General features: G+C 31.7%; 2 protein-coding genes across 2 annotated transcripts in view; one reads left to right on the top strand and one right to left on the bottom strand.

The window, feature by feature from the left end:
* The first annotated feature begins 854 nt into the window (after positions 1-854).
* On the top strand, positions 855-17,812 carry LOC148598615 (scoloptoxin SSD14-like). The gene is made up of 16 exons (XM_088561158.1): positions 855-980; positions 1,691-1,850; positions 2,187-2,289; positions 3,856-4,007; positions 5,881-6,004; positions 6,274-6,341; positions 6,944-7,017; positions 7,787-7,989; positions 9,923-10,010; positions 10,268-10,398; positions 11,308-11,396; positions 12,590-12,742; positions 13,294-13,405; positions 13,918-14,044; positions 14,965-15,075; positions 16,690-17,812. The coding sequence occupies exons 1-16, from the start codon at positions 935-937 to the stop codon at positions 16,863-16,865; spliced, it is 1,917 nt and encodes a 638-aa protein (XP_088417284.1). The 5' UTR covers positions 855-934; the 3' UTR covers positions 16,866-17,812.
* A 3,602-nt stretch (positions 17,813-21,414) lies between these two features.
* LOC148598614 (prolyl endopeptidase-like) overlaps positions 21,415-27,890 on the bottom strand; it is a 36,672-nt gene continuing 30,196 nt past the window's right edge. The window contains exons 14-19 of the mRNA XM_088562180.1: positions 27,144-27,260; positions 25,471-25,566; positions 24,753-24,854; positions 23,971-24,127; positions 22,776-22,844; positions 21,415-22,188 (exon numbers count right to left, since the gene is read on the bottom strand). Of these exons, the coding sequence (XP_088418306.1) occupies positions 22,123-22,188; positions 22,776-22,844; positions 23,971-24,127; positions 24,753-24,854; positions 25,471-25,566; positions 27,144-27,260 (607 nt within the window). The 3' untranslated portion in view covers positions 21,415-22,122. The remainder of the gene's footprint in view (positions 22,189-22,775; positions 22,845-23,970; positions 24,128-24,752; positions 24,855-25,470; positions 25,567-27,143; positions 27,261-27,890) is intronic.

Raw genomic sequence — 27,890 nt, 5'->3', positions numbered from 1 at the left:
GCGTAGCTGCCTATACGCAAATACGCAGTTGCGTACTTTCGGAAAAAGTAACAAAAATAAAAACACACATTTTAAAGATGAAATAAAGGTTTTATGCAATGACTCACTGGGGACCTTGAGCGACCCCCCCCCCAAGACCCCTCGCCGTAATTTTGCGTACAAATAAAACAGGCCTAGCTTCGCCCCTGTAGTTACATCGTACTTTTATAAAAATAAATCCTTGACCCAATAAAAAGATAATTTATTAAAGCGCAATCCCTATTTTGTAATGTAAATGTCTTGAAACAAAAACTTATCGAAGAAATCATCAAAATTATCCTTTTAACTACACAGTAGAACTGCTTATACAATGTGTTTTTGTACTAACTTAGTTACGATGACGTAACCCTCCATCCATATTCGCTCACAGGAACGTCAGGGGCGTAGCTAGGCCTGTTTTATTTGCACGCAAAATTATGGCGAGGAGTCTTGGGGGGGGAGGGGCGATCAAGGCCCCCAGTGAGTCATTGCATAAAACCTTTGTTTCATCTTTAAAATGTGTGTTTTTATTTTTGTTACTTTTTCCGAAAGTACGCAACTGCGTATTTGCGTAAAGGCAGCTACGCCCCTGAACTTACATGTGGATGGATGACTAACTATACTAAAAAAAACCCGCGAAAAAAATAAGGTAACAAAATTGGAAATGCGCCATCAATATATGATAACCAACATTCATTTGATATAGTTCCAAAGTAAAAAATGAAAGTTAGCCCTTATAAATATATGATGATAAGATACAGTAACTCTGTAATTGTTCTCAGCATTTTTAACGTCCGTTATGTCCTGTATTTGTTTTATTGTCTTTTTGGTATTAAGACTTCTGCGGATATGTTCAAGGAAGATAACTCTGTACGAAATGAAAATATTGACATCTGAATAGTTTTGATACTTGACTATGGAACTCTCAGAAGATTTCGATAGAAATGCATTTCAAGTCAATGGTGAGGTTTTGTCCCATTCACTTTGCCCCGTTTTTCGTTTACTTTATTGGCTCTCAGTAGGAATGAATTGGAAAAACAGGTAAATCATTCATTATGACATAAAATTGTTCAAGTCAATAAAGTAACAAGTATCATCTTTTAAAAAATCCCGACGTATATTTTTGGCTTTGTAATACTCATATCTGATTAAGACCGTGTGTCCACTGTGCTGTGCTTCATATTTCACTTATTTATTGGTTCTACAACAAAAAAAAATATTTCCAATTATAATTCAATATTTAAAAGTTTATTCAATATATACATGTATAAGTAACTGAAATATTCTGGACACCGATTTCCCCAGTGGAGCCTTAAATTTCATGGTTGCTATCACATTTGTCCATTGAAATACTAGGTTGTAAGTAACATTGGGTAAGTTGCCATAGTTAAGCATCTTGGATGTCACGTGATGTCAAAGCGAATTCAATACCGACTGTGTCAGAAAAAAATATACAGACTACTCAGAATACCATTGTAAGCTTAATTGTTAAACCTAAGTTCTATCTGGGTCATTTTAATACTTTACTTTGCAGTACTATGATTTTGAATACATGTGTACTTTGCCTTCTGATATTATTTTTCTTTTTAATGATATTGAATACATGTGTACAAACTGTATATTTAACAAGAATAATTTTAGCCAGGTTGTATGCTATCACATTTATTCATAGGAGATAAAGATGATTTAATACCAGAAGATGATGGACCAGTCATTGGTAAAGGTGGTCATGTCATTGAATCAAGGGGAAGTGTAGATTTACAGAAAAGTAAACGAGGAGAATCCTCCCCTTTGCACCATGGGACAAAAGGATCTGTTCCTGGCAAGGATTTGTATGTATATTGTCATGTTTTGATGCTATTTAAAAAATATACAACACATTTTTAATTGCCAATATAGGTTAATTACAGTAACATTATTTCACATGCATTTGGATGAGATACCATATACATGTACTTCAGTTCATTGTTAACATATATGTACATGTAAATGTAACAAATATAATGAGAATCGGTAACCAGTTAAGACTTCTTTTGCTTTCAGACCCTCCTTTATTTAAGCATTAGCATGTTTTGGGTATGTAAACTCTTGATTTTCGATATTTAATTGATGGACACTTGCAATGTATGAAAAGTATGTTTTTAAATTTTTGTTAATTTCTTTTCCAGACAAACATCCCATGGATTAAAGATCATTGTTGGTGTAGCAACTGGATTTTCAGTTGTTGTTACCATAGCACTGATACTAACAATATATTTAGGCCATGGGCAGGTAGGTGGTAGGCAAGATGTATAATAAAACACAAATTATAAACTAGACATTTGCTGAAGTTCTGTTTTATCATTTTGATTGCATTTTAAACTTAATTAAATTATTGCCAAAAGCAAACAAATTATTAAGTAAAAACAAATACATATAAGATATAAGCAAAACATATCTTATGGATAACATCTTAATTTTTTTATTAATAAAAACTCATTTTCACAAATTATAGTTATAATTGAAAATTGATTGTGAGAGTGGATGTCATAATGTGTTCTCATATATGACATTTGGAGTAAATAGTAAAACTACAAACATTGCATGCTTAGCAGAACTAAACAGAACATCTCTACATCTCAAAGTTCAAATGAATACCATTAAATTTTTAAACCATATCCTTAACTCTCCTGATACTAGTTTACAAAATGTTCAGAGAAGTTAAAAACAAAAACTTGTGGATGTCCCATGTAAAAAAAAACACGAAATAAGTTTGAGTTCTGTCATCTTAACTTACAACTTAATAACCTTCAGTTTTATATCAAAAGAATCAAAGACTACACAGGCAAATATTTTTCAAGTGAAATTCATGTTAATCAAGCTTCACATGAAATTCACATGATTTTCATGTAATTTCACTAAACACGAATTTCATGTGAACATTTCGTGTGAATTTCATGTGAAGGCTCCATTCACCCGAATTTCACATGAACTCTGTCACTTAGTTTATTTGCTAAATTCAGGTGAAAATCATGTGAAATAATTTTGCCTGTGTACACGATCAGTTTAAGCAAAATTTAATAGGCTCACTTGCTAGAGTAAAAAAATTGTCATTTTTCCATAAAATATTTATTCTGTTTAAAAGACCCCATATATTAATTTATGTAAATCTAAAATAGAAAGATCTATCATCAATAAATTTCATTTGACTAAACATGCACTAGAAATAGAAAGGGGTCGCTACAAAAATATAGAGAGAAAAAAGTGTATTTGTAAATTATGTGATAGTGGGGACATCAAGGACGAATATTATTTCTTTTCAGTGTGCACCAACTACACACCACACTGAAAAAATTAATACAGAATCAAATTGGTTAACCATGATTTATTTTTTTCATCAGAACATCACCTCACACCAAGAGACATAGCATATATATTAAACAGTAGTTTTATAGAAATTCTAAAAATAACTATCAAATTCATGAATGAATGTTGGAATCAAAGGTCAATTTAATTTAACAGAAATTATATTGGTATATAACGTCAAAGTTTATATATATATTAATCTATTTTGATCAGATTTACTCCACTGTCGCACCATGGTCATAACTTTAGTTTATATGTTATGTATATTCCATTATACTGTTTTTGTTCATGCCATAACCATTTACTGTAAATTTAATTGTACAAATATAATTGTCTAATTGTCTACATACATGTATTGTTCTTTTACCATACCTACATGTAGTTAAATGAATCCTGAATGTTCTCCTTGGAGATGTGGGAGTACAAAAAATGTTATTGTGTTCATACATGTGTATATGTACAGTGTATATTAGATTCCCTCTATTTTTGAAGGTTGGAGCATCTGGGGCTGTAGCAGCAGATGTTCCAGAATGTTCCACTATGGGGTTGTCAATATTGGAACAGGGAGGTAATGCTGTGGATGCTGCTGTGACAACCATGCTCTGTGTTGGTGTTATTAATGCTCATAACTCTGGTATTGGAGGGTAAGTATTAAGTGTAAGTGTTTGTAAGAATCAAGCAAAATGGGAAAAATCAAAAACATGCATGTCAAAACCACACTGATCTGACAATGTAAAATCACTCAAGGATACTTTCTCTTTTTGAGAAGACCATTATTTGATCTCTGCATCACTGGCACTGAGTTATCTACCATTGAAATGTTCATTTTCAGTGTATTTCAATGAAATTATAACTCAATGCACCAACATGATATGGAAAATATTGTCTTTTTGCCTTGATTCTGATGGTGCAAATAGTCAAATTACACTACCAAAATGATGGGCTCTTCATACCATGTTTCACCGACTGACTAATTCTTACAGGACTGACACTTAACAGCTAATGTAAACAACAATTGATTCCCCGAAACTTTTAATGGGGGACTTTTATTTTTTATTGTGGTTCACTTCACAAAAAAATTGTAAGTGTAAAATTAGTCATGAGTTATGGAACCACAATACTATTTTCCGTAATGAGGTAAAAATTAATGACTACTGTTTTTTTAAGCTCACAAACATGACTAATTTGCATAGTTTGATTTGTATACAACTGCAAAAAAGATTGGGGTTGTATAATGGTATGGTATGTTGCTGTCGTCATCCATGTCATTGTTGTTTGTGTCGTAATTGTCGACATTTGGTTTTCATTCAATAACTTAAATATTAATTGATTGATTGTTATAATATTTTATTACAACATTCATAACTACAAAATGAAGATTGGTATTGATTTTGGTGGTTATGGCTTCAACCAATTTGGAATGAAGGGCCAGAAAGGGGCCAAAAACAAGCATTTAATAGAATTTAACTATAGTACTCCAGTAAAAGCATATTGATATTGATGATACTGTTCCACAACATTCTAAATCTGTCAGACTGGAATTAATTTTAGGGGTTAAGTCTTGAACTGTTTAGAAATAAGGGGCCAGAAACAAGCAATGTCCTGATATTAAGATAAGTAAATTGATCTCTTTGAAATTGTACCAAAACATGCAATACCAAAGAAAGCCTGGAATTAACTTTATGGTTTATGACCAGAATCATACTTTGGGGTATATGACCAGAATCAATGGGATTAGGGGCCAGAAACCTGTCTGTCCTGATGGTTGAACAATAACTGGGAAAAAGTAAATAGATCTTTGTTAAATTGTACTATAAAGTGCCATACCACAAAAGGAAGACTGGGGTTGTGACTTGATCTAATTTGGAACAGGGGCCAGAATTAAGCATTTTTCTGATTTCTGGATGACAGCTTGGATAAAAAGGATTGGTTCTCTTTGAAATTGTACCATGTGTTGCCGTACCCCCAAAGTAAGGTTGGGATTGATTTTGAGGTTGTGACTGGAAACAACTTGGAATAAGGGGCTAAAAAGGAGCCAATCTAATTCTGGTCAAATTCTTTTCCTGTGTCAAATGTCTAATCGAAATTAAAACTCAGAAATATTGCTGCTTGGGTGTTAAACCCCAACAATCAATCAATCAATGAAAACTGTAAGCTGTGATATATACAACACTCTGTTGTTGAAATACTTTAACAACATTATGTGACTCATATTTTTCATATTTTTTCCTGACATAATACATATTTTACGTTTATTAGTACTGTGAAAAATGTCAAACCACAAATTTAAGAATCCATGAACTAACGAATTGTCTGCAATCCACGATAATTGATATCCATGAATAAAAGTGCTTTAACAGTATATAGATCTATTTTGTGGCTAACAGAGCTGTTTCTCCTCAATTGCAGTGATCCCATCTTAACCACCATTTGTACTGTATGTAATTATTTTAAGGGCTTGGCATAGTCATGATAAAAAAAAATAAATTAACTTTATATCTCCTTTTTTTATTTTAGAGGAGGTTTTATGCTAATTCATGACCACAAAACCAATGCAGCAAAGGTGTATGACTTTAGAGAAGAAGCTCCTGGTGCTGCTTCAGAGAACATGTTTGGTGGAGACAGGTCTAAAATGATGAAGGTATTTTCTGGGTCAATTAAAAAGTTCAAATAAAATAAGTAAGAGGAACTTATAGCCAAGACTAAGTTGGACAGTGCTACAAGTGACTTAACAAAAATGTATGTTACTGTCACAAATTCTAATGATAACACCAACAAAAAGATCTTATGAAAACAATTACATGTATGTATGAAGGCTGAATCCATTTATCATGTATAAATTATCTCTACTACACATATAAACACAGTAATGGTCAGGGGAGAAATCATTTATTAAATTTTAAATTTTAGGGAGGACTTACTGTAGCTGTTCCTGGGGAATTAAAAGGAATGGAGATGGCTCATCAAAAATATGGAAAGTAGGTCATCTTTAGATGGAACTTAATTTCTATGAATCTTCTTATTAGATGTGAACTGTTTATTGAGAAAACTGAATAAAGGAAGTTTTAACAATATAATAGCAGCATTCTCCTAAACTGTTCTGAAAATATACAGTAAAACCTGTTTGAAGGAGGTAGACCTATGGTAAGGGACATAACTATTGAAATCAGTGAGATGTTTGTATCATATTCAACTTTACCAAGCCTATCATGCTTTCATTTGAAACAGAATGAAATTAATCCACGATACTTTGATGTTTACATGAGATTGATGTAAAATGCTGAATACATATGTTCCAATAATTTGTAAGAGCTATGTCCCTTACCTTAGGTCTGTCTTCTTAAGTGACCTTCTAAGGAAGAGCAAAATCCATATCGCATGAGACAGGTGGTCTGACATGCTATTGCTGAATACAGGTGGTTGCTAAAGCTGGTTTCACCATAAGTTACAGTTTTGTGAAAAAAAGGAAATTGCAAGAACTATTGCACACTGTATTATATAAATTTACAGTAAATTAATTACTGACATTGCAGTGTTGTGTAGATGTCTGTTGACATTTTAGCATTGATTTTGATTTCAGATTACCTTGGAGTTCTGTTGTAAAACCAGCAGTTGATTTGGCTAGAAATGGTTATAAAGTGACCAAAGATTTAGGTATGTTCCAGCCATAGTTTCACAGAAAATTGCAATGTATGTTTTCGTACATTTTGAAACATACATGTATGGAGACACATATTTAGGGCCAATATGAAAATATATGTTTTTATACTATTAAAAAGAGAAATCAAGGGAACCAAGGTTATGGCGGTAATCAAAAGAATGTAATCCAGGGACAAAGACCAGACATGGAAAACAGACATACACAGCAAAGAACAGAAAGGAACTATAATCATACATACAAAGTAACAAAAGCAAATGAAACAAATGGTTTCCAAAATTATATGAAAACCATACTATTTCCATACATTGAATTCCTAGATAAGACATAATGATAATTACAATATGATTGTCATGAATTACATGTAATTTGTTGGTCATAAACATATGAAAAACACACAATGAACATGTTTTTTCAGGTGCTTTTCAAAAGATTGTAAAACATTTGTTGGAATTTTTCCTTATAGTGAATTGAAACACTGAAAAAAATGCTTTTTATTTTCTCTACCAATGATAAGCTTCAAGGTTTACTACTGTCTATTTCTGTGGCCTCTTGCACATATTCTTCTATCCATGGTGAGTAAGTCAGATTACAAGACCATGATGGTTTTTTGGTAAATCTAAGTAACTAGTCCAGCCTCTTGCATATCTTCTCAATGTAAGATGTAAACTCAGTATGCAGGAGAAGCTGGTTTATTTTGTATCACAAACGTGACTTTTCAAAATTGATTGTACTCGTTTATGCTTTACTTGTTGGTCTTTACAGAAGATTCATTGAAAACAAAAGTAGATATTGACGATTTCAAAGGAACCAAACTCGGTGAACTGTACCTAACTCCAGCTGGTGACTTTGTCAAAGAAGGGACTTTAATAAAGAATGAAGAATTGGCAAAAACACTGGATATTATTGCAAAGGAAGGCAGTGAGGCTTTCTATGAAGGGGAACTAACTAAAAGTATTATTGAAGCTGTATGTATATATGATTCAATGAATATGTAAATTGAATTCATATTGAAAACTCATGTCAAACTAAAACTATTTACATTACATGCTTTCTTTCCATGCCCTTTTTAGTGAATATCCTAAATTTTTAATTGTATTAAAAAGCTAAATTTGGTCAGATGGTTGCTGAGGCCAATAGGGAAATAATTTAACTTAAGAGTTCACTTGTTAAGGAATCCAAATGCCAAAAAAAAAGTGCTATCCATTTTTTTAACTTGCTCACAATATTTCTTATATAGTACCATAAGTAATTAAAAAAAATTTCTAGTAATTCACCCATATCTTGAATAAAATATGAATTAAACATTGAACTGTGTTCTTTTCGTAAAATTAGAAAATTACCAGTTAATGATGCAACGTAAGCATCTAACACTATAAATGTTAATTTCTATAATTTTCAATAGATTCTCACACTTCTTGACCGGTGTGAGAAAAGTATTTTACTTCTCTTGAGAGTTTTGAGTTCCCAGGTGCCGATTGGCCAAAATAGACAGATGCTATTGGTTGTTGTGTGATTGTATTGCATTATCTGTATAATCTCATTGGTTGAAAACATTATGACATTTCTGATGTTGTTCTCCTGTAAGAACTGTTGATGTGATAGACAGATGATAGCTAGAATTTCGGGCATGACAAAGATGCCGAATGATGTCTAAGTTTTTATTTTGAAAAATTAAAAGAAACAGAATCTACAACTTAAGCTTGTTGATTATGAAATATTTCACATCTCAAGAAATAAATTTTCATAGATTATTAAGTTTAATATCTTGGCAAGCCTGGATATGAAAACTATGGATATTTATTTCTTTTGATGTGAGAAAGAAGTTGATACAGTAAGGGCCAAATTTGGCCTCAAAAACAAATTCTACATGAAGAAAGTTTTATGTAGTTTCTCCAGCTCTTTAATGTTTTTTATAGTTGATTTGTATAATTTATGGTAATAATTTGAACATGTAAGGTCATAAAGGCCCTTCAAACTTGACCAAAATTGGAAAAGTCTGTTAAAAAGGCTGGAAACACCCAATTTTGTGCAGTTTTTCACTCTTTAACAATGGCCACATGCGTGTCGACTCTCGTGCTTCATATATTTTGTGTATAATTGTCAGTTACAACTCCTGTAAAGTGTGGCCACTTCTGTTCCACACAAAAACCATCTTAAAAATTGCAGAAATGTTGAAAGTTAAAGGTTTTTGTAAAAGTTACACAAAGGCACACTGTTATCTCTGGAATAACGTCATAAACCTTGTCAAAAACATCTTATATTCTGTGTTTGCGAACATTTTACTACACTACTACTACCCAGAAATCAGCTTTTATTAAATTTTCAAAAATGCTCAAATTATGAGGCCAAATGGAGTCCTTATTGAACTTTCTCCTTTCTATGTAATCAACCATCATTATAGATTCTATATGTACATGTATATTGTCTGTTTAATGAATTTCACCAGGACTGTCTGTTTTACCTCAAAAATTATTTTCTGGGTTAGGCCAATAAATTGAAATTTTTTATTACCATAGTACCAAATACTGTAAACCTTTAATAAAACGCTTTTTTTTAACATTTTTTTAACATTGAAAAGTTTGTTTTTAATATTTTGAAACATTAAATCTATAAAAGAACAAGCCCTATACAGTGACTGGCCTTCAGAAATTCACAGATAGTATTCAAATCTGATATTTTTTATAGAGTCTATTAAGTCACATTAAGTCAGTCACTTTTTTTTTAGACATTGCAACATCACAATTTTTAGATGTCTGTTTTCAGTGTATACTGTAAGTGTCAAAAGTCAGATACTGTAAGGTGTTTGATAACTTATTTTAAATGTTTGATATACTATATTTGACAATTGACAGCTGTCCACTATGTACCAAAGAACTTGATTGGATATTTTTTCTATAGGTGACTAAGGCTGGAGGTATAATGGTGGAGTCAGATCTGAAGAATTATGAAGTCAAAGTTAGAGATGCTGTCAAGACTGAATATGCAGGTAGGGTATTGTTGTATAATCAGTCTAGATGAAATTATGCCCTTTCTGCATGTTTTTATGACATTGTCATACTGGTTAGGCCACAAATCTACTATTATTATTTTGCTAATAAAAAGGTTAAAATTAGCTGAAAATTATTACAATTTCTATATGAAAATTTTAATGATGAAACAAACTTAAAAAGATGCACCAAACATTTACAGAATTTCTTTAAATGTAGGACCAATCTAAACCACAGGTATAAAATTTATTTTCAGACCAGACCATAATATCTGTACCTGCCCCAGGTGGAGGACCTGTCATCCTATCTATTTTGAACATCTTGGAGGGTTTTAACCTTAAACCTGCCAATAAAAACAAGACTGAAACTGTCCATAGAATTTTAGAGGTTTGTATTAAAAACACTGCTTTAAATTCCAAAGAATTCGCAGCTACCAAAACCTTTGGTTTTTAACCTTTTTTCAAATTAAATAATAATTTTAGGAGAGGGGTATGCTTGTTTAAACAAAATTCTGGGAATGTTATTGAAATTTTAGCTGCCCACTAAGATGATGTTGGCATATTTTTGATTTTAAAAGATTACTTGATTCAAGATTTTCAATATTTACCTAACAAAATGATGTCACAAAGTATCATTTTATGACGCTTTCATTAATTTGTTACAAAATTTGTTATGATGTTTGCAGGTAGTTTTTCAATAGAAGCATAAGGACATGCTACTACAAACTAAATATTGTCAAATGGTGTCTTGATAAATAAGTTTTTTTGAATATGCAAGTTGTTGAAGCCTGTGGGCACAATCTTCTGCAGATAAAAATGTAATGAAATCAAGTATCTTTCCCAGTATGGCAGAATTTTCACTTCTTGGCTTAATTTTACACTTTAGTTTTCATATTATTCATTCATGAACTGCAAACAAGCTTTTGTTAGCAAAGTAAGCATACATTTTAAATAAAATAATGCAATATCCATGTTGATGTTACTAAGTTCATTTTCTATGCTGAAATTGATTTCAAAACCAAAGATTCCCCATTGTATCTCAAGAAACAAAGTTTTTGTTAGGTCAGTGCGTACAGTATCTTATATTTTTATTGATCTTTCTACCAGTTATATATATATGAAATATCTTATACTCATGTAATATGCAATATAGCTTTTAATATATGATCAATATTATATTTCTGGAAGATCTCTTAGTTAAACATTTTGATATATATGAAATATACTAAGATATCTAAAACGGTAAATAATTATTGAATATGCTTTCCATAGTTTTAAATGACTGACTTTGTTTCAGGCATTTAAGTTTGGATTTGCCCAGCAGCAATATCTAGGTGACCCAAAATTTGAACCATCTGTGTACAACACAACAGCCATAATGCTGAAGTAAGTTTTTCTACTAGAAAAAGAAGCACAAATTGAATATTAAACCTTTCAATCTTTTTGGTCTTATAGTAAACAGCTGAAAATGTTGGAGTGATATTTTAATCCAGAAGGGTGCCATAAAAAATGTTTCATTTGTGATACAAGTACCAAATTTTACACGATAAACATATATTTATTCTTCTACAATAAAGCTTGTTAACAACCTACATGCCAATGTTGTAACATGGCAGATTAACCACCCAAGTGATAGTGTGTCTATTTTAATTGGGAGAATGTAATTCCCTTTTTTTTTGATTTGGGAAATTTGGAATAATAGTAAAATAATTTGTAGTTTAAATCATTAATTTTAGAGAGGATAAAAAGAAATAGACAAGTCAGAAACAATAAATCAGTGTAATCATGTACAGAAATACTATTTCCCACACGTTGACTTCAAATGTATATAATTGATAATTGATAATTGATCTTATTAAGTATAAATTTTGAGTTTTTGTTTTAGCATATTGGGAAACTTTCATTAGTGAAACAGCCTTATTTTGGAGGTAACTAAAGGCAAACAATACCCCCAACCCCAGCATCATATATGCCTTTTTTTCATTTATTAAATGGTATACTGCTGTCTGTCCATACAAAAGCCATTTGTGTACAAAAATAAAAATACTTGGATGGGTTTTAATCATTTTTGAGAACAATATTTGTCATTATATTTTTTTTTCATTAATTCTGAGATATGATGCGGAAAAAATTAAGGTTTGTGTGTTGGTGCAACTGTGTATTTATAATTGTTAACATTACAAATTTAAAATAAACATGGAACTGATAATATGTAGATAAATGTTGTAATGAAAACAATAAAATACTTATTTTTTAGTTTTAAGCTTGAAATTTTAATGAAAATCTTCTACTGTGAAAGTACTTTAATTAGCAGATACCAATTTTTGTGGATTAGGGAAAAAAACACAAGTTCGTGGATCCTTGAATTCGTGGTGTTTAAGGTTTTCAGTATACACATCAATGGGATTCTCCTTTTTGTTGGAAACCAAAATTCGTGGTTTGGCCTACCCATGAAAACCTTGAAAATTGATACCCCACTAACAATAGTATTTTCACTGTATTATTTTGACTGACATTAAAAGAAAATTTTTAAAAAATGACTTTTGATATAGTGTCTGTTTGCTTTTTTTTTTTTATAGAAAAGACACAGCTAAGAAGCTGAGAAATAGTATTGGTAACATCACCCATTCAGATCCAGCATACTATCATGGTTTAGTTGGCAGTTTACATGAAAAAGGAACATCTCACCTTTCTGTCATAGATGCCCAAGAATTGATGGTATCAGTAACTACGTAAGTGCTATAGTAACAAAATGGAGATAATCCTCATGTAAAACAACCTCAGTTGTTTTCTCACTACTTGTTTTTCTTCATATTACATGACTTTATGTGATACACTATTAAAAGTTGTGTGTCCATCCATCTGTCCCTAACAGAGGTGGGGTATCACTTAATGTTACTGTAATACTTATTTTTTCCATTAATAACCTTGTATTTCTGTTTTGGGCATTGTAAGTCATACACTGAAGTTCTAATTGCTTGTAGTCCAAATTTTTTTCTATTTCTGAATTTGAAGTTTTGAAAGATCTCTTTGAAATGTAACAGTGGTTTTTCTTACAGTGGTTCAGGAATGAAGAAATGCTAGATGTGTCTATGACAATTATAGTGTTCCCATTCCTCATTTATTTCACCATTTTTGATCAAACAAATTTGCTGTACTGTAGTTTTCTCTTGCTTCCAGAGATAGTTGGAATTTATTCCTGTAGTCTTACTTTAGCTAAGTTAATTCCCTTTGCTGACAGCATGGGTTTTTAAATTTTGTAAATTGTAGTATTCTATTTCAGGACAATAAACTACTGGTTTGGTTCTAAGATAATGACAGATTCTGGAATAATTCTTAATAATGAAATGGGTGACTTTGCAGATCCACTAAATGACGAATCTAAAAATTACAAGGTAAAAAATGTGTGCAGCATTATCAGTATTTTGATTTGGACTTATTTTACTCCAAAATTGCCACTGAATTGCCTTTTAAAGTCATAGGAACAAAAAATTTTACACTTTGATGTCATGAATGTTTTCAATAGAGAGTGAATTCATCAAATTATCTTGTCCGTCATTCGGTACATGTGAATTTTCGCTGCAATTATCTCAACTCCAAATGGATTGTATTATTGGATTGATTTCAAATTTAGTCTGTAGCTTTATGTAGATGGGACAAAAGTTGTTAGAGATTTTGGTTGCTGTTAGGTAACAACTTCCTGTTTTATGGGACTTTGCCATTTCTAGTTGGAGTAGATCTAGCATGACAAAATGTGCAACTTCATATTGGTCATTGTTCTTTGAAATTGTTTTTTTTTTCTTTGAATATACAGTCATTTGCAGGTGCATATAAATGACCAGTATTATGCATCATGCAACACCAAATATTTTTGACCAATGATATACTAGTTTGTTTTCTGTTTTAGATGAATTATATAACTCCAGGGAAACGCCCACTTTCAAGCATGACACCTATTGTTTTGTACAACCAAGATTCCCCATGTAAAATGAGATTGGTTGTAGGTGGATCTAATGGATCTCGAATCATATCAGGTAAATTTCAAAATTTGATCATATCCATGCCTATCTAGGAATTTAATTTGGATTAATTAATTTGAATATCAGAGTAATGTAGTCCAATATACTACCATAGACTACACAAGTCGAGGTAGTGGATTCAACATATTTACATCTTTGTTTCAGCAGGTAAAGGCCTATTAATTTAGTACTCTCATCATTTAAGTTTTTCCCATAATAGAACATCATGGATTTCATATAGAAAGTGGTAGGTGCTGTGAAAGTATTATTGTTTGTGGGGTAAAATTTTCGTGGTTTTTGTGGATTTGATAAACCACGAAATTCAGTTATCAACTAAAAGGAAATTTCCAATACATTTGTATGATAGAGTTGTCAAATCCACAAATATAAGAATCTACAAATTGACATTTTTTCCCTAAACCAGGAAAATTGGTACCCATGAATAAAAAAAGTGAAAGTACATGTACAATCATGTAATACTTGATGTTTTTAGTTACTCTCTTTACCACTGATGTTGTGGCAAGGTATGTCATAACACTGCTATCAATCATTTCAACAATTGGTTTATGTAACACGCTTGTTAGCACTCTAGAACCAACTTTCTTTTGTATACTATAAGAACTCATTTTTTTAGGAAATTCTAGAATCCCATTGATTTAAAAAGTAACAGTTCAATGGGTCAAAATAATTAAAGCCATTGGATGCTGTGCATTTTGGATCCAGAGGGGCTGCAGGGGGTAGAGACCCCCTATTTCTATAGGAAAATTTGCCATGTTCATGTATAAAGTTGACAAAAAATGGCAAATGATGTCCTAGCTCCCCCTTTTTCTGAAGAACCTTGGCTGGCACTCCTCCTTTTCAAGGTATCTGAATCCACCCCTGCTTTTTATTGCCCATGAATGATTTTTTTCACATTAGATATTTTGTTTTTTCAGGTGTGACCGAGGTTTTACTAAATGTGGCTTCTTTTGGATTAGCTCTACCTGATGCCATTAGAGCTCCTAGAATACATACCAGTCTTTCTCCTGGAATAGTGGAATATGAAGGTATGTACTTGTTACCTTTGACCCCATGGAACCCATTTCCATTACTGTATAAGTGATTATTTTTACAGTGATTTATTTTTCGCTATATTTGCAGTCACAGTTGGAAGGTGAAAATTAAATCATGCGAATTATTTATGAAGATTAAAAGAGTTATTCTTTGTTTTATTCATTGTATCGTCTGTCTGCTGCAAATGTTAAATTACACAAAAAAAAACCTCACCCAGTTTTTGGAGAAAAACACAAAATTTTCCACACATGAAAAAAAACTGATAGGTAGTAAGTATATTAACTAATTTTCTCCCAGTAGTGTGAAATATGAAGAATTGAAAACTTTAGTTGATCTTTAATAGAAATATTTGCTACATAAAAAATAAAAAAAAATACACAATTGGTGTATACTGTTAACATATTAAGTAGCACTCCAGGTAAGGATCATGCAAAATGTGATTCATGGGTAAAAAGCCTACATATTTTTATTTTTGATATTTTGTTTGAAATGTCATAGTAAACAGAAATTAACACGTGGTTTTTCATATAACCCATGCTCTTAGGAGATAAAAATTGTATAGAATGCACTGTAGATTTCAAAATTAAGGGAGATAACTCTGTAAATGAAGCTCAAATACAATAGAGTCTACTGAATTTTCAATGTTCATTAACTCCTAAGAGCAGGCAGATTTGAATGAATAATTACACATTTCATAGTACAGACCCATAAAATAACTTAAATACAAAAATAAAAATATGTAGCCTTTTTTTAGGGTGTATCACATTTTTCAGATTTTGCATGATTCTTACAAAGACAGCTACTTAATTTTTGCAGATTCTGTCAAGTGAACATATTCGCAGGTATCAACTTTTGCGATTTCCAAAAATGATAACCGTATTATAGTGTTAAAAATCTATTTTGCAGGTACTATTTTTCTGGCTTTTCTGTCCACTACGAAAATAGCATAAATTAGTACACCACAAAAATTCAATACTTATACAGAAGATGATTCTGAGGGACCTATTAAATGCTAAATTAATAAATATGACTGTTTGATAATTTTGCAAAAATGAGATAATACATACTAAGTTTTTCAGATACAATTGGAAAACACAAAATAGTTACAATAGAATTAATTACTACAGTAAAACATACCTAAATTGAACCTTTGTAACTATGAAATAATAGCTTCTTTCGATTTTGATTTTTACGATATCATGTCGAATATCTCAATAAGCGTGTATGTGCAGGTTGAGATGTTCTACATGATATTGTCTGTATCAAACTTGAAAGTAATTTTTATACTATTTATCAGTAATCTTATAATTGCATTTTTTATAATTTTAATGTACATTTAGAAAAAATGACATTTCAAACTGTTGATGGGTGATGTCATTTTCATTCAAATCTTTAAAGAAGGTCTGGTGAAGTCATAATCACTCCAAGTGTTTTAACAGATATTTTTGAATATCTTTTCATGTACATGACAGGAAAATATCTGTCAAGAAGATCAAAGGAAAAAGGTACAGATTACCGATAAACCAAAATCCTCACAGACTGATTTAAACCGTCAGCCCAATAGAAGTTTAGCTTTCACTGTTTAATATTATTTTGTGTCTTTTCAGATGGATTTCCACAGAAAATAATTGATGAACTTAAGAAGCTAGGACATACTGTAGTAAAGGCTTCTGAGCCAATCAGTATTGTTCAGGGTATTAAGAAAGTAAATAATCGATTAAGTGCTGTATCTGACTATCGTAAAGGTGGAGTAGCTGCAATGTTTAATACCAATACACAATAATGTAGTGTGGTGCTGTAGGAAATACTTAATGATGTAATTCTGTTATTTAGGTATTACTGTGAAAGTACTATTGTTCGTTGGGTACCACTTTTCGTGGTTTTTGTGGATAGTCAAACCATGAAATTAGGTTCCCAACAAAAAGGAGATTTCCATCAATGTGTATACTGAAAACTTCAAAATCATGAATTCAAGAATTTAAGAACTTGTGTTTCTTCCCTGATCCATGAGAATTGGTATCCACGAATTAAAGTACTTTCACAGTACACAAAGGTGTAATTCTATACTTTTAAACAATACACAAATAATATCAGTATGTACTTTGGCAAAACAATATAATGTACTTCTGTATTTGAGGCAATACAAAATAATGCCACTCCATATTTTAGGCAATTCACATTGATGTAATTCTATAATATGTGTAATACACAAAGATGTAACCCTACACTTTAGACCAAACACTATGATATAATTCTTTACTTAAAGCAGTACACATTAATGTAATTCTGTACTTTGGGCATTACAGAGTGATGTAATTCTGTACTTTGGGCAATACACAATGGTGTAATTCTGTATTTTAGGCAATGATGTACATGTTAGAATCTCTACTTGTGGTTAAAATATGTGAGGTTGTGCTTTGAGATTGAAAATTTGGAAAATAATGAATTAGTGTGTGATGTTGGCTTTTTTTGTACAAATTTTGTCAAAAGTACATATGTATGGTGTACACAAGTTTTAAATGTTTCTATTAATAGTTATTTTTCAACTTTTTTTGTTAATAGAGGAAAAAGACAAAAATAGTCTCAAATATACAACAATGTAGTGATCTGTACTTTCTTGGAATTTTTTTGACGTTTGTGGATTTACGATATTTTTGAAGCATTAACTGTTTTTATGGCAGAAAGCATTTGGTATATCGGTTTTTTTTAAAATAAAAATGTTACATATTGTATTTTGTTAATTTGTGAACTTTCAATGGCTGTGTTTTACGTTTGTCTAATGAGACAACACCCTTTTTTTTCATATCATTTGTTTTGTTTTTTTCTCTTTTCACATTGCTGATCCAAGAACATCAATTTGCATTACTTAACCACAATTTTTTCAAATCTTTTTGCCAGTATCATGTGTCTCTTGTTTGTTGGCAGGGTTGATGCATGAAGAATCTTAACATTTATTAATGTTAACTGTCTCCACTTATTCATAAAGATTTTGGTATTTAACCATGTTTGTTGATACATTCCATGACATTTATAGTGCAATAAAATATTTTTATGACTTTTATCAATTGGAGGTATCCAGGATACTCATTGTATTTTTTAAATAGTGAAAAAGCTGCCCAAAGTTATATAGTAAAGGAGGGGTGGGTCTGCTTGAGATTTTTTGTGAGGAGCAGACACTTTTGATTTATAAAGGTTCTTCAAGATCTGAATCGCAAACAATGAGGTTCATTTTGTATTGTACTTTGTAAATACATAACTTGCAAATGCTGAATAAACTGCAAAGCGGATGTTATTAGTTTGAAAACTAGATATTGGTCATGATGATGAATAAAATATGGATTTTCATGTATTTTTCTAAGAAAAAAGAAATCTTAAGATTTTCTTCCTAATTTATACAGCATATTTCAATGGCCAAAATCAGAAGACTTAAACTGAAATAGTAAGGGTTGGGAGCTCTGAAATTGGAGGTATCCATGATACTCATAACCTGTTTTTGTTTAATAATGAAACATGAGAAGGCTGTGCAACAGCTTGTGAACATTTCTGATTTGTGTGATTATGAGTACACTGCTTGATGCATTTGTAGATCTTTAAAGAATATCATGTTTGCAAACTATGTATCTGATAACAATGCTTAAAATTATACCCCCTCTTCTGCAAAAAATTAAGGAATGACCTTTCCATTTGTTAATCTACATTTCTTTTAAGTGAAACTCCAAAACTACTCAAACAATTTTTTTTTTGAAAAAGGGAGGAGCATGAAGGAATATACCTATTTTAGTGAATTACAAAGGGAGATAATCTAATTGAAGAATTCATTTGAAATGGGGGTTATTCACATTATTAGCTTGCTCACAGTATTCTAACTACTTTGATGCCCACATCAGTAAAAACACAATTTTTATTTTATGAAATAAATCATGGAAACTCCATTTTATCATTGTTTTACCGCAGGCTGGTCATTTATGTTCCCTTGTTTTACCCACAGCAATATCGAGGGGTTAAATAGTGAAATAAATGGCCAGCCCTTGGTAATACAATGATAAAATGGAGTTTTCATGATTTATTTCGATTCGAATTGAACTATTTTCTTCATAGCTTTGAATAGACACAGCCAATGTGTTGCACAAAATGTTGTTTATCACTTTCTTATCATGACTGTGGTCTATTATAAAAGAGCTTTTAAGCACGTCATATTAGAATGAATATTCTATGTTTTGATGTTTCATCAATGTGTAAAAGCTTTAATCAGGTGCATATTATGGACACAAAGCACTTTTTGTCCATCACATCTTATTTAAAATGTACTATGGTCAGGGCTTTTACACACCACTGAAAATTTTGAGAAGTCTTTCAAACCATGATCTTAAAAACATGACATCAAATTAGAAATGTTCTGAAATATTATCTATTACAATTTCTATATTTATTTATAGCTTATTAATTATTAATAGTATTATTGTAAAGTTTCTTGTACAATTTTATGTTTTATGGTATCTGTATTTCTATTGTTAAAAATAAAATCTATGAATGTGATATGATAGTTTTATCTCATCCAGTCCTTAGTCCAGTAAAAAGGAACACAAAATAGCACTGGTCATTATTTTTATCCATTATGTGTCTTGCCGGCCTATCTCAAGCATTACTTAGTAACAGCATGTTGCATGCTACATCATACTAAGAATACCTCCTCTCAAAAAGGAGACATGGTTCAAGTCATCATGCAAAAGCAATATACCAAATATTTAAGCATTCCCTCGAGATCCTTTAATCTCAATTTCCGCTATATAGATGACGTATTATCTTTAAACAATCCTAATTTTGGGGATTTGATACATCGCATCTACCCAAAACAACTTGAGATAAAGGATACTACAGACACTGTGAAGTCAGCCTCATATCTTGACCTACACTTAGAAATCGATGGTAAAGGAAAACTATTGACCAAACTTTCCTTTCATCTGTGGCAACATCCCTTCGGCCCCTGTGTATGGAGTGTTCATATCACAACTCGTACGTTATGCCAGAGCTTGCTGAAACTACGCAGACTTTTTGCATTGCGCTATAACTCTTAACAAATAGGCTTCTGGAACAGGGTTATGTTGCTACAAGATTGAAGTCATCACTGCAGAAGTTTTATGGTCGTCATCATGAACTTGTGGATCATTATGGTGTATCCATCAGCACCATGAAAACTGATTTATTCAATGGGTCATAGTTTTCCTTTCCTCGTTTGTCTACCCTGGACTTGACTTTTTATGAGCAACTCGGCGGGTGTTTCTAGAAAAGCAGAGGACACTTGCCCTACCGGTGCACCTGGTCCATGCTCCTAGTTTTTAGAGTCCGAGTTGCTCATTTACTTTTGTTACTTTGTAAGTATGATTTTAGTTACTTGATGTTCTTTGTTGTGTATGTTTGTTTTCCACGTCTGGTCTTTGTCCCTGGAATACATTCTTTTGATTACCGCTATAACCTTGGTTCCCTTGATTACTCTAACAGATTCTGAGAAATCTGTTACAAAAATACCCATTATGCATCATCTAAAAAATTAAGAAGTCCTATGGTAAACAGGAAGAAGATATACAAGGAACCAAAGTACAAGTCATTGTGTAAAAGCAATATACCAAATATCGAAGTAATAGAAGCTGACAACTGTTATAGAAAAAATTATCTGCAACTTAATTGTTTACTGCCTGATAATTTCTACTTCAGGCTACTGTAGTGATACTGAAAGATATTGGCCATTTCCAATGACTATGAAGTGGATTAACAGAAAAATGTCAGGTTTGAACGTCTCGACAGAACATCATATCTCACACTAACAGGCTCACTGTGATATCTCCTGTCTCAACATCAACCCATTCTGTATGTAAACAGACGGACAGACAAGGTGATCACATTTTAACCCCGCTTTAATGAAAGTCATTGAAATAACCTTCACTTAACCACAGACTATTATTTCTCAAGAAGAGAGTTTTTGTTAAGTAAGAGTTCTCACATGAGTGCAAAAATAATTTTATTTTTTCAGCAGCCCCATTTAAAACTTGTATTTGAAAATCAACATGGTTAAATAATGGGGAGTATTGAATCATAATTCATTTTTCTGTCCATGATTAAGTAATTTAATTTGTTTATTGATTTCTTAAAAATTCCGAGCTCCCCCAACTTCGCTCATTGATTTGTGCCTTGCTTCTGTACTGGGTAGCAAGTGAGACTCGGTTTGTGCCTTGATTCTGTATTGGGTAGCAAGTGAGACTGAACCTGGTTGAATTGTACTATATATGTTAATTAAGAAAGATCCTAGCACAAAATTGTGCAATAAAATACTCATATTTGTAAAAAAAAATATTTTTAATATTTTAATAGAGATTCCAATTAGTCTGATTATTGTAAGTCTTAATTTTTAACAGAAAAAGTGTGCTAATTTTAAGAAATTCAAACTTCTGAAACGTTTTTTGAATCATTATTCTGCATAAATAACAAAAAATCATAATTTTTCAACAGATAGAAGTCAGTTTCATTTATTGATTTGGCAATGTCCTCTTCCTTCCATTCTGGCTATTAGAAGATCTAACAATATGGATATGTCTTTTAGGTGGGGGGGGGAGGCGGGGGGTAACAAGTTTGAGAAAATCCTTTGCTGCTGTTTATGCCTGCAAAGGTGACAGACATGGTAGAATTATGAAATTTGGTACACTTGTTCTTGGTATTGCTGAAAACTTTCTGTCTGATAAGTCCAAACATATGATAGGAAAATTACAGAAAGTTTTGTTGTACCGGTAGCAATTTTCAATGGGCTACTGACATTTTGACATTGTTGTACAACATCCAATGGGTTACTGTTGTTTGATCCTCAATGACCATGAAAACGGAAATGATATTAAAGAATTTTATCCTTCTAGTAGCATAGTCCAATAAGCTGTTGTTTGATCCTCAATGACCACAATTTAGAGAATGACATTTACAAATTGATTTTAATAAGATTGATAATTCAGTAGAGTGATTTTCAGTGTTCTCTGTAGAGGAAAAAATTAAAGATACTAGTCTGCCCATTGTAATCCTACATTCTGGTATATAAAGCAGTACACATCAGTTAATTCTTCTATCTGTAAAGTAAAAAGAACAATTTCAGCATACCATGCCTTTAAAAAGAGTAAAACTTTGAAGAAACTAATCACATGTACATTTATTCCGTTCTTCACATGAACATGTAGGTTCAAAATAGACTTTTGGAGTAGCATCAGTTTTATTTATCATTAATTTTAATATTTTTTAATTTTTTTTTCTGCAGTAATACAATATTGTTTTCCTTCTTAGTTTACCAATTTCCTTTTACCAAAAAGTTTCAATTTTCATGATGATGTGGTAAATGTTTAGCCTATGTGCTGAGGGTTGTCATATGGCTTTTCTAATTTCACAAATAAGTTTGAAATGTGACAAGTAATGCTGGTAGAGTAGAACATGTTTATCCTTCCCGAGCCTGACCCTGATGTCACTTCCATTTTTTAAGGGAGTGTTTTTGTGTGCTGTTTTGTTTTCCTTATCTTCAATTTTTATACAATGTAATAATTGAATTTTTCCTGCTGTTTACATTGTCAATCATCTGTTTACTTTTTCACATTTTGTCTTCTGAATTTTCCTTTTGTTTTAATGCTTCAGTGCTTTTTGTCGCAATATATCTATTGTGACTTACAATTTTAGCCGCAGGCTTGCCAGCTCCATGACCTGACTTAGTGTCTACTCTGACTACAAGTGGATTTGTCTGCAAATATTAAATACTCGTGTTATTAAGTATTAAGTAAGTAACAGAAACTATATAGAGAGTTAGGCAAAGGGTAATGCATCTTAAAATAAAAAAAAAAAGGAAATTGGTATGCAAATATTCAGTGGTGATATGATACAGCACCTCAACTTAAGGAGGTAGACCTTGGGTAAGGGACATAACTCCAGAAATCAGGGATATGTTTGTATCATATTCAATTTCCCAAAAGCTTTCCAAGCTTCCCTTTTAAATAGAATGAAATCAGCCCAAGTTACTTTGATGCTTGCAAGCATGTATCAGGATATCAAGTATCAGTAAAATTATATGTAGTTGAAAATAAAACATTTCAAAATGAGAGTTTTGACAAATGGATGGATGTAGGTACAGCACTATTGTTAAATCAGAAATTATTGTGATATTTTTATTATTGCAAAAGATGTGACTAGCATATTTCCTTAAAATAGTGAAAAATAAAATTACATTATTAACTAAATAACAAACTTTAATAACTAATGCATGCCACAGCCCTTGCATTTACAGTATAACCACCCCTCCTTAGGAGCAAGGGTGTTATTATAGAGCTTTGTGCTGCTGAAATTGCCTTTTTCTTACACTGAATGACAAGCATTCACCTTCCTACAATAGAAGTTTTGCGATATGTGTACAGATCTTTCATAGTAACCCATAATACATAGTTAAGTAGTTTTCACTACAAACACAGGATTTCACACCAATAATACCCTTAGGCTTGTAAATGGAAGACAAATTAAAACACACATATGCATACATTTGATAGGAAATTGATACAGGACAATACTAAGAATCACTTACAACATATGACCCATCTACATGTATATAAAGCCACACACCAAATTTGAAACCAATCCATCCATTGGAGTTAGAGATAACTGCATCAAAGTTCAGATGGACAGAATGACGAGGTGAATCCAGTATACCACCCACTGGATGAGTGAGGATATAATTTCTTTTGCAGAAACTTGATTGGGTAGTTATTATTCCCATAAAATCATATACTTTTTAGGTTTTCTGGTATTATCTAAAATAATTTTTTTTTCTTAAAATACCTGTTTTTCAGAGTCAACTTCATATTATTTTCACTACATACCTGTTTTTCAGAATTACACATGATATGTTGCAACTCAGCAATATATTTAAGTGAATGAAGGGGAACAACTCTGTCATCATGGTCTCCTGTAAGAAGCAATGTTGCAGGGTACTGCATATCTCCATCAGGAACACGGATGTTATGTAGAGGAGAGTATCTGAAAAAAAAAATAACAACCAAATGTTCTAACTGTATGCAAACAGCATAGATTTTACCAAAAATTAAAACCTGTATCAAAAATATGCATTGCTTAAAAACTGTTAACATCATGACATTCTTTGCAAATAAATATTCATTGTATTAAAAGAACACTTACATTTTAAGAACCAAACAAACAACCTGATGAGAAGATAAGAATAAAGCCCTTCTCTAGCAAAATATCCTACAATATAACACTGGAGTTGATTTTTTAATCTTTGTTTGAATATTAGACTTGTTTTATAATGAATGGATAGAGCTATTTGTAGCAGAGATGAGATACGAGCAACAACAGGATAAATTGACAAAATAAGAAGTATTATATTAAGTAAAATAAAGAATGGTAATATTAAAATCAAGTGGTCCTCTTCACAAAAAATCATAAGTGTAAAATTATTCTTAAGTTATGACATCATAGTAGATCAAACTATTTTGACGTCATAACTTATGACTAATTTTACTCTTACAATATTTTGTGAAAATGTATGCTGCTTTGTAAATGCAGAAATCCATGGCAATGAATCTGTGGAAATATCACATTCCTGTTCATGGGGGTATTTTTATGGTGAAGAATCAGAACTTACTTTATAAGATATTCGAAGTCTTCTTTCTTGTCAGCACATCCAAAATCAGTTGTCCAAGCATGACCTATGGTGAACTTGTGGAACTTCAACATATCCATTACTCTGTAAAAACAAATGTTATTGTCAGTCTTCTACACAAATGAAACCCGTTTTTAGTGACACAGGAAGTTTATATCACACAGTTTCCTATAGAAACCATTATTAGGACTTCATCATTTACAATAAATCATATTACAGATGTTTTAGAACCCTTAATTCCTAAAAAGCAATCAGAACCGGTTACTGAAATGTTTTGATAAATGTGTTTCTACATATTTTGCAGAAAAAGAAGTTAAAATTCATCCCATAGCATACAAACAGACAATTTTGTAGTACAGCAAAAAAAAATAAGAACACAATTTTGCATTAAATCTAACTGTATACTGTAACAGAATACAACAAATTTCATTAAACAGAAATATGATGGGGCAAAGGTCAGAAATCTTATTCCATTATAATACATGTATGAAATCCTTAAGAAAACCTTTTAATTTAATCATGAATATTTAGTTTGACTGAAAATTCACTAAGGATAATGATATTAAAAAAAGTCAAACCATCCATTATGTCAGTTCCGGTAACAGAGTGAGGACATTTTTTAAAAGGACCAAAACAAATAGACCAATTATTCCTGATCCTAACCAGCCCTAATACTTAAAGTAAAATGTGGTTTACCTACCCCACCTGGTTGATAACACAACCAAACAAGTCTGGTCTCTGGTTCTCACAAGCAGCCACTAACAATCCTCCATTAGAACCACCATTTATTGTGATCCTGAAGAATAATGTCATAAACTCATAGACTGTTATCTAGATTAAAGGCTGGTGCATTTGTTAAGTTTAACCAGTTGTGGATCAAGAGAATCACCTAAGGAAGTCTACCACCAACCCACAAAAAGAATCCTTGATAAACATTTAAAGCAGGCACTGACACTTTAAATACTGTGAAAGTAGTTTAATTCGTGGATACCAATTTTCACAGATTACAGATTAGAGAAGAAACACAAGTTTGTTGATTTTTGAATTTGTGGTTTCGAGCTTTTTAGTATACACATCAATGGAAATCTCCTTTTCCTAGGGGACCAAATTTCGTGAGTAGGCTCAACCATGAAAACCATGAAAATTGGTATTCCACGAACAATAGTACTTTTACAGTATGCTATTTTTATTAATTTTGCTAATTGTTAAGGCCGGCCCTGACAAGACCCCTTTATAACTGCCTATGCTAAATAAATCCATTCTTTTTTCTATAAACATGTAAGAGTTTCTAAATGATAAGCTATTTTGGCTCCCTGACATATTTGTATCTGTTATCTCAATAAAATGAAGATTTAGATTTGTGATAGAGATAATACAGGAACATGAGCAGAACTAAGCATGGCATCTCAATACGTGGAAAAATGATTACGACCTTGAACTATGACATTGAAATTCAAATGGATTTTATATATTCATTCACAATTTGAGGTGGCAGAAAAATTACTAAAATTAGAAAAACTATGAGCTTGTTGATACCTTTGCGCTCATCTCCTAGAAACCATACATGAAACCCCAAAAGTCATTCAGATAGAAAACAATAGGAACAATGGCATCATGTGATTAAGAAAGTGTGAAAATTTCATTGAATTCCATTCTGACAGCATTTTCAGAAAAATTAAGGATTCCTCGTTGGTCAACCATGGAAAAAGTCCACGTTTTGTACCACAAAAACCGTAAGTCATTAAAATAGAAAAATAAAATAAGAAGTACACAAAAACATCATGTGATTAAGAAAGCATGCAAGTTTTACCAAAATTAATTCAGTGTTTTGAGAGGGGGTTAGGATTTGAACTGTGGGTGGATGGATAGATAGCATGATCATTATATACCCCTCTGGTTTCAAGTGTGGGGTATGAAAACATGACAGGTATGATTTTTGTTCATCAAGCATAAACAACACATTGTAAAAATGTTTCTGATCAAATCCCTTTTCAATCTATACCAAGTATTTAGAAGAAGAAAATTACCAACAAAATAAAACAAACACAGATGAAAACTATTGATGACAAATGCCAAAACATGTCACTAACAACCATGGCCTTACAATCAAATGAACATGAAATTCTCAGAATATAAATCAATTCATGGCTTACCCATCTTTAGACATAGACAAATAATTGTTCACTCTTACTAGGCACTTTTTACTGGACTCTGAGTTGCTCATTTACTTTTGTTGCTTTGAATGCATTGTTTTAGTTGTTTTGTTTTTTGCTGTCTTTTCTGTGTCCCGTCTTTGTCCCTGGATTATATTCTTTTTATTTCTACAATAATATTGGTTTCCTGGATTATTCCTTTACTTAAATTCAAACACACCTTTTGGCACAGGTATAATTAGCTTTGATGAGATATTCAGCTGCTGCCTGGAAGTCATCAAAGACATTCTGTTTCTTATCTAACATCCCACCTTTATGCCAAGTTTCTCCATACTCCCTACAATTATGAGTTGAATTAGAATTCAATTAAAAGCAAACCATGTTCCTGTCCCTCTGTCAGGTTTCTCCATAATCCATAAAATTGTGAGTTCAACTAAAAGCTAACTGATTAAAGTAAACCATGTTACCTGTCTCTCAGTTCTTTAACTTTCAAGTTATAAATATTGGTCTTTATCATATAGATTGCAGTGATTTTCCAAATATTCCCAGTGTAAAATTTTTTGATAATTCATACTGTGAAATAAATATGTTTATTTCACTCTCACAGTTTCTCCTGGCAAAACATCACACAACATCACAACATGTACCGGCATATCAATCCGCTGTTCACAAATCTTTTTGTTGAAAATAAAGAAAAATAAGGGAGAAGATCTATATCATAAATATGATAATCAATTGGTTATCGTGAATAAACAAAAAATAATCACTTGTTTCAAGAAAACATAAAGATTTAACTTGTTTGCAGAACAAGTTCTGAAAAATTGTTAAATGTAGTCATTCATCGGCACTCGTGATCATATTTTGGTTATTCACTTTTTCCAATTAATTATCCTATTGATTGACTATAACATCTTGTCTGGTCAGTTTCCTTCATCTGGTCTCTGTCCCCAGATAACAGATGTCTTAT

Source organism: Perna viridis, chromosome 14, assembly GCF_037379345.1.
Source record: "Perna viridis isolate PV_CMFRI_1.1 ecotype Kerala chromosome 14, ASM3737934v1, whole genome shotgun sequence".
Lineage (NCBI taxonomy): Eukaryota > Metazoa > Mollusca > Bivalvia > Mytilida > Mytilidae > Perna > Perna viridis.
This window is presented reverse-complemented; position numbering and strand designations above follow the sequence as displayed.

Coding starts and splice junctions, on each gene's coding strand:
- LOC148598615 (XM_088561158.1), top strand. CDS start 935: ATGGAACTCTCAGAAGATTTCGATAGAAATGCATTTCAAGTCAATG. Junction 981..1,690: donor AAATGCATTTCAAGTCAATG/GTGAGGTTTTGT, acceptor ATTTATTCATAG/GAGATAAAGATGATTTAATA. Junction 14,045..14,964: donor TGGATCTCGAATCATATCAG/GTAAATTTCAAA, acceptor TTGTTTTTTCAG/GTGTGACCGAGGTTTTACTA.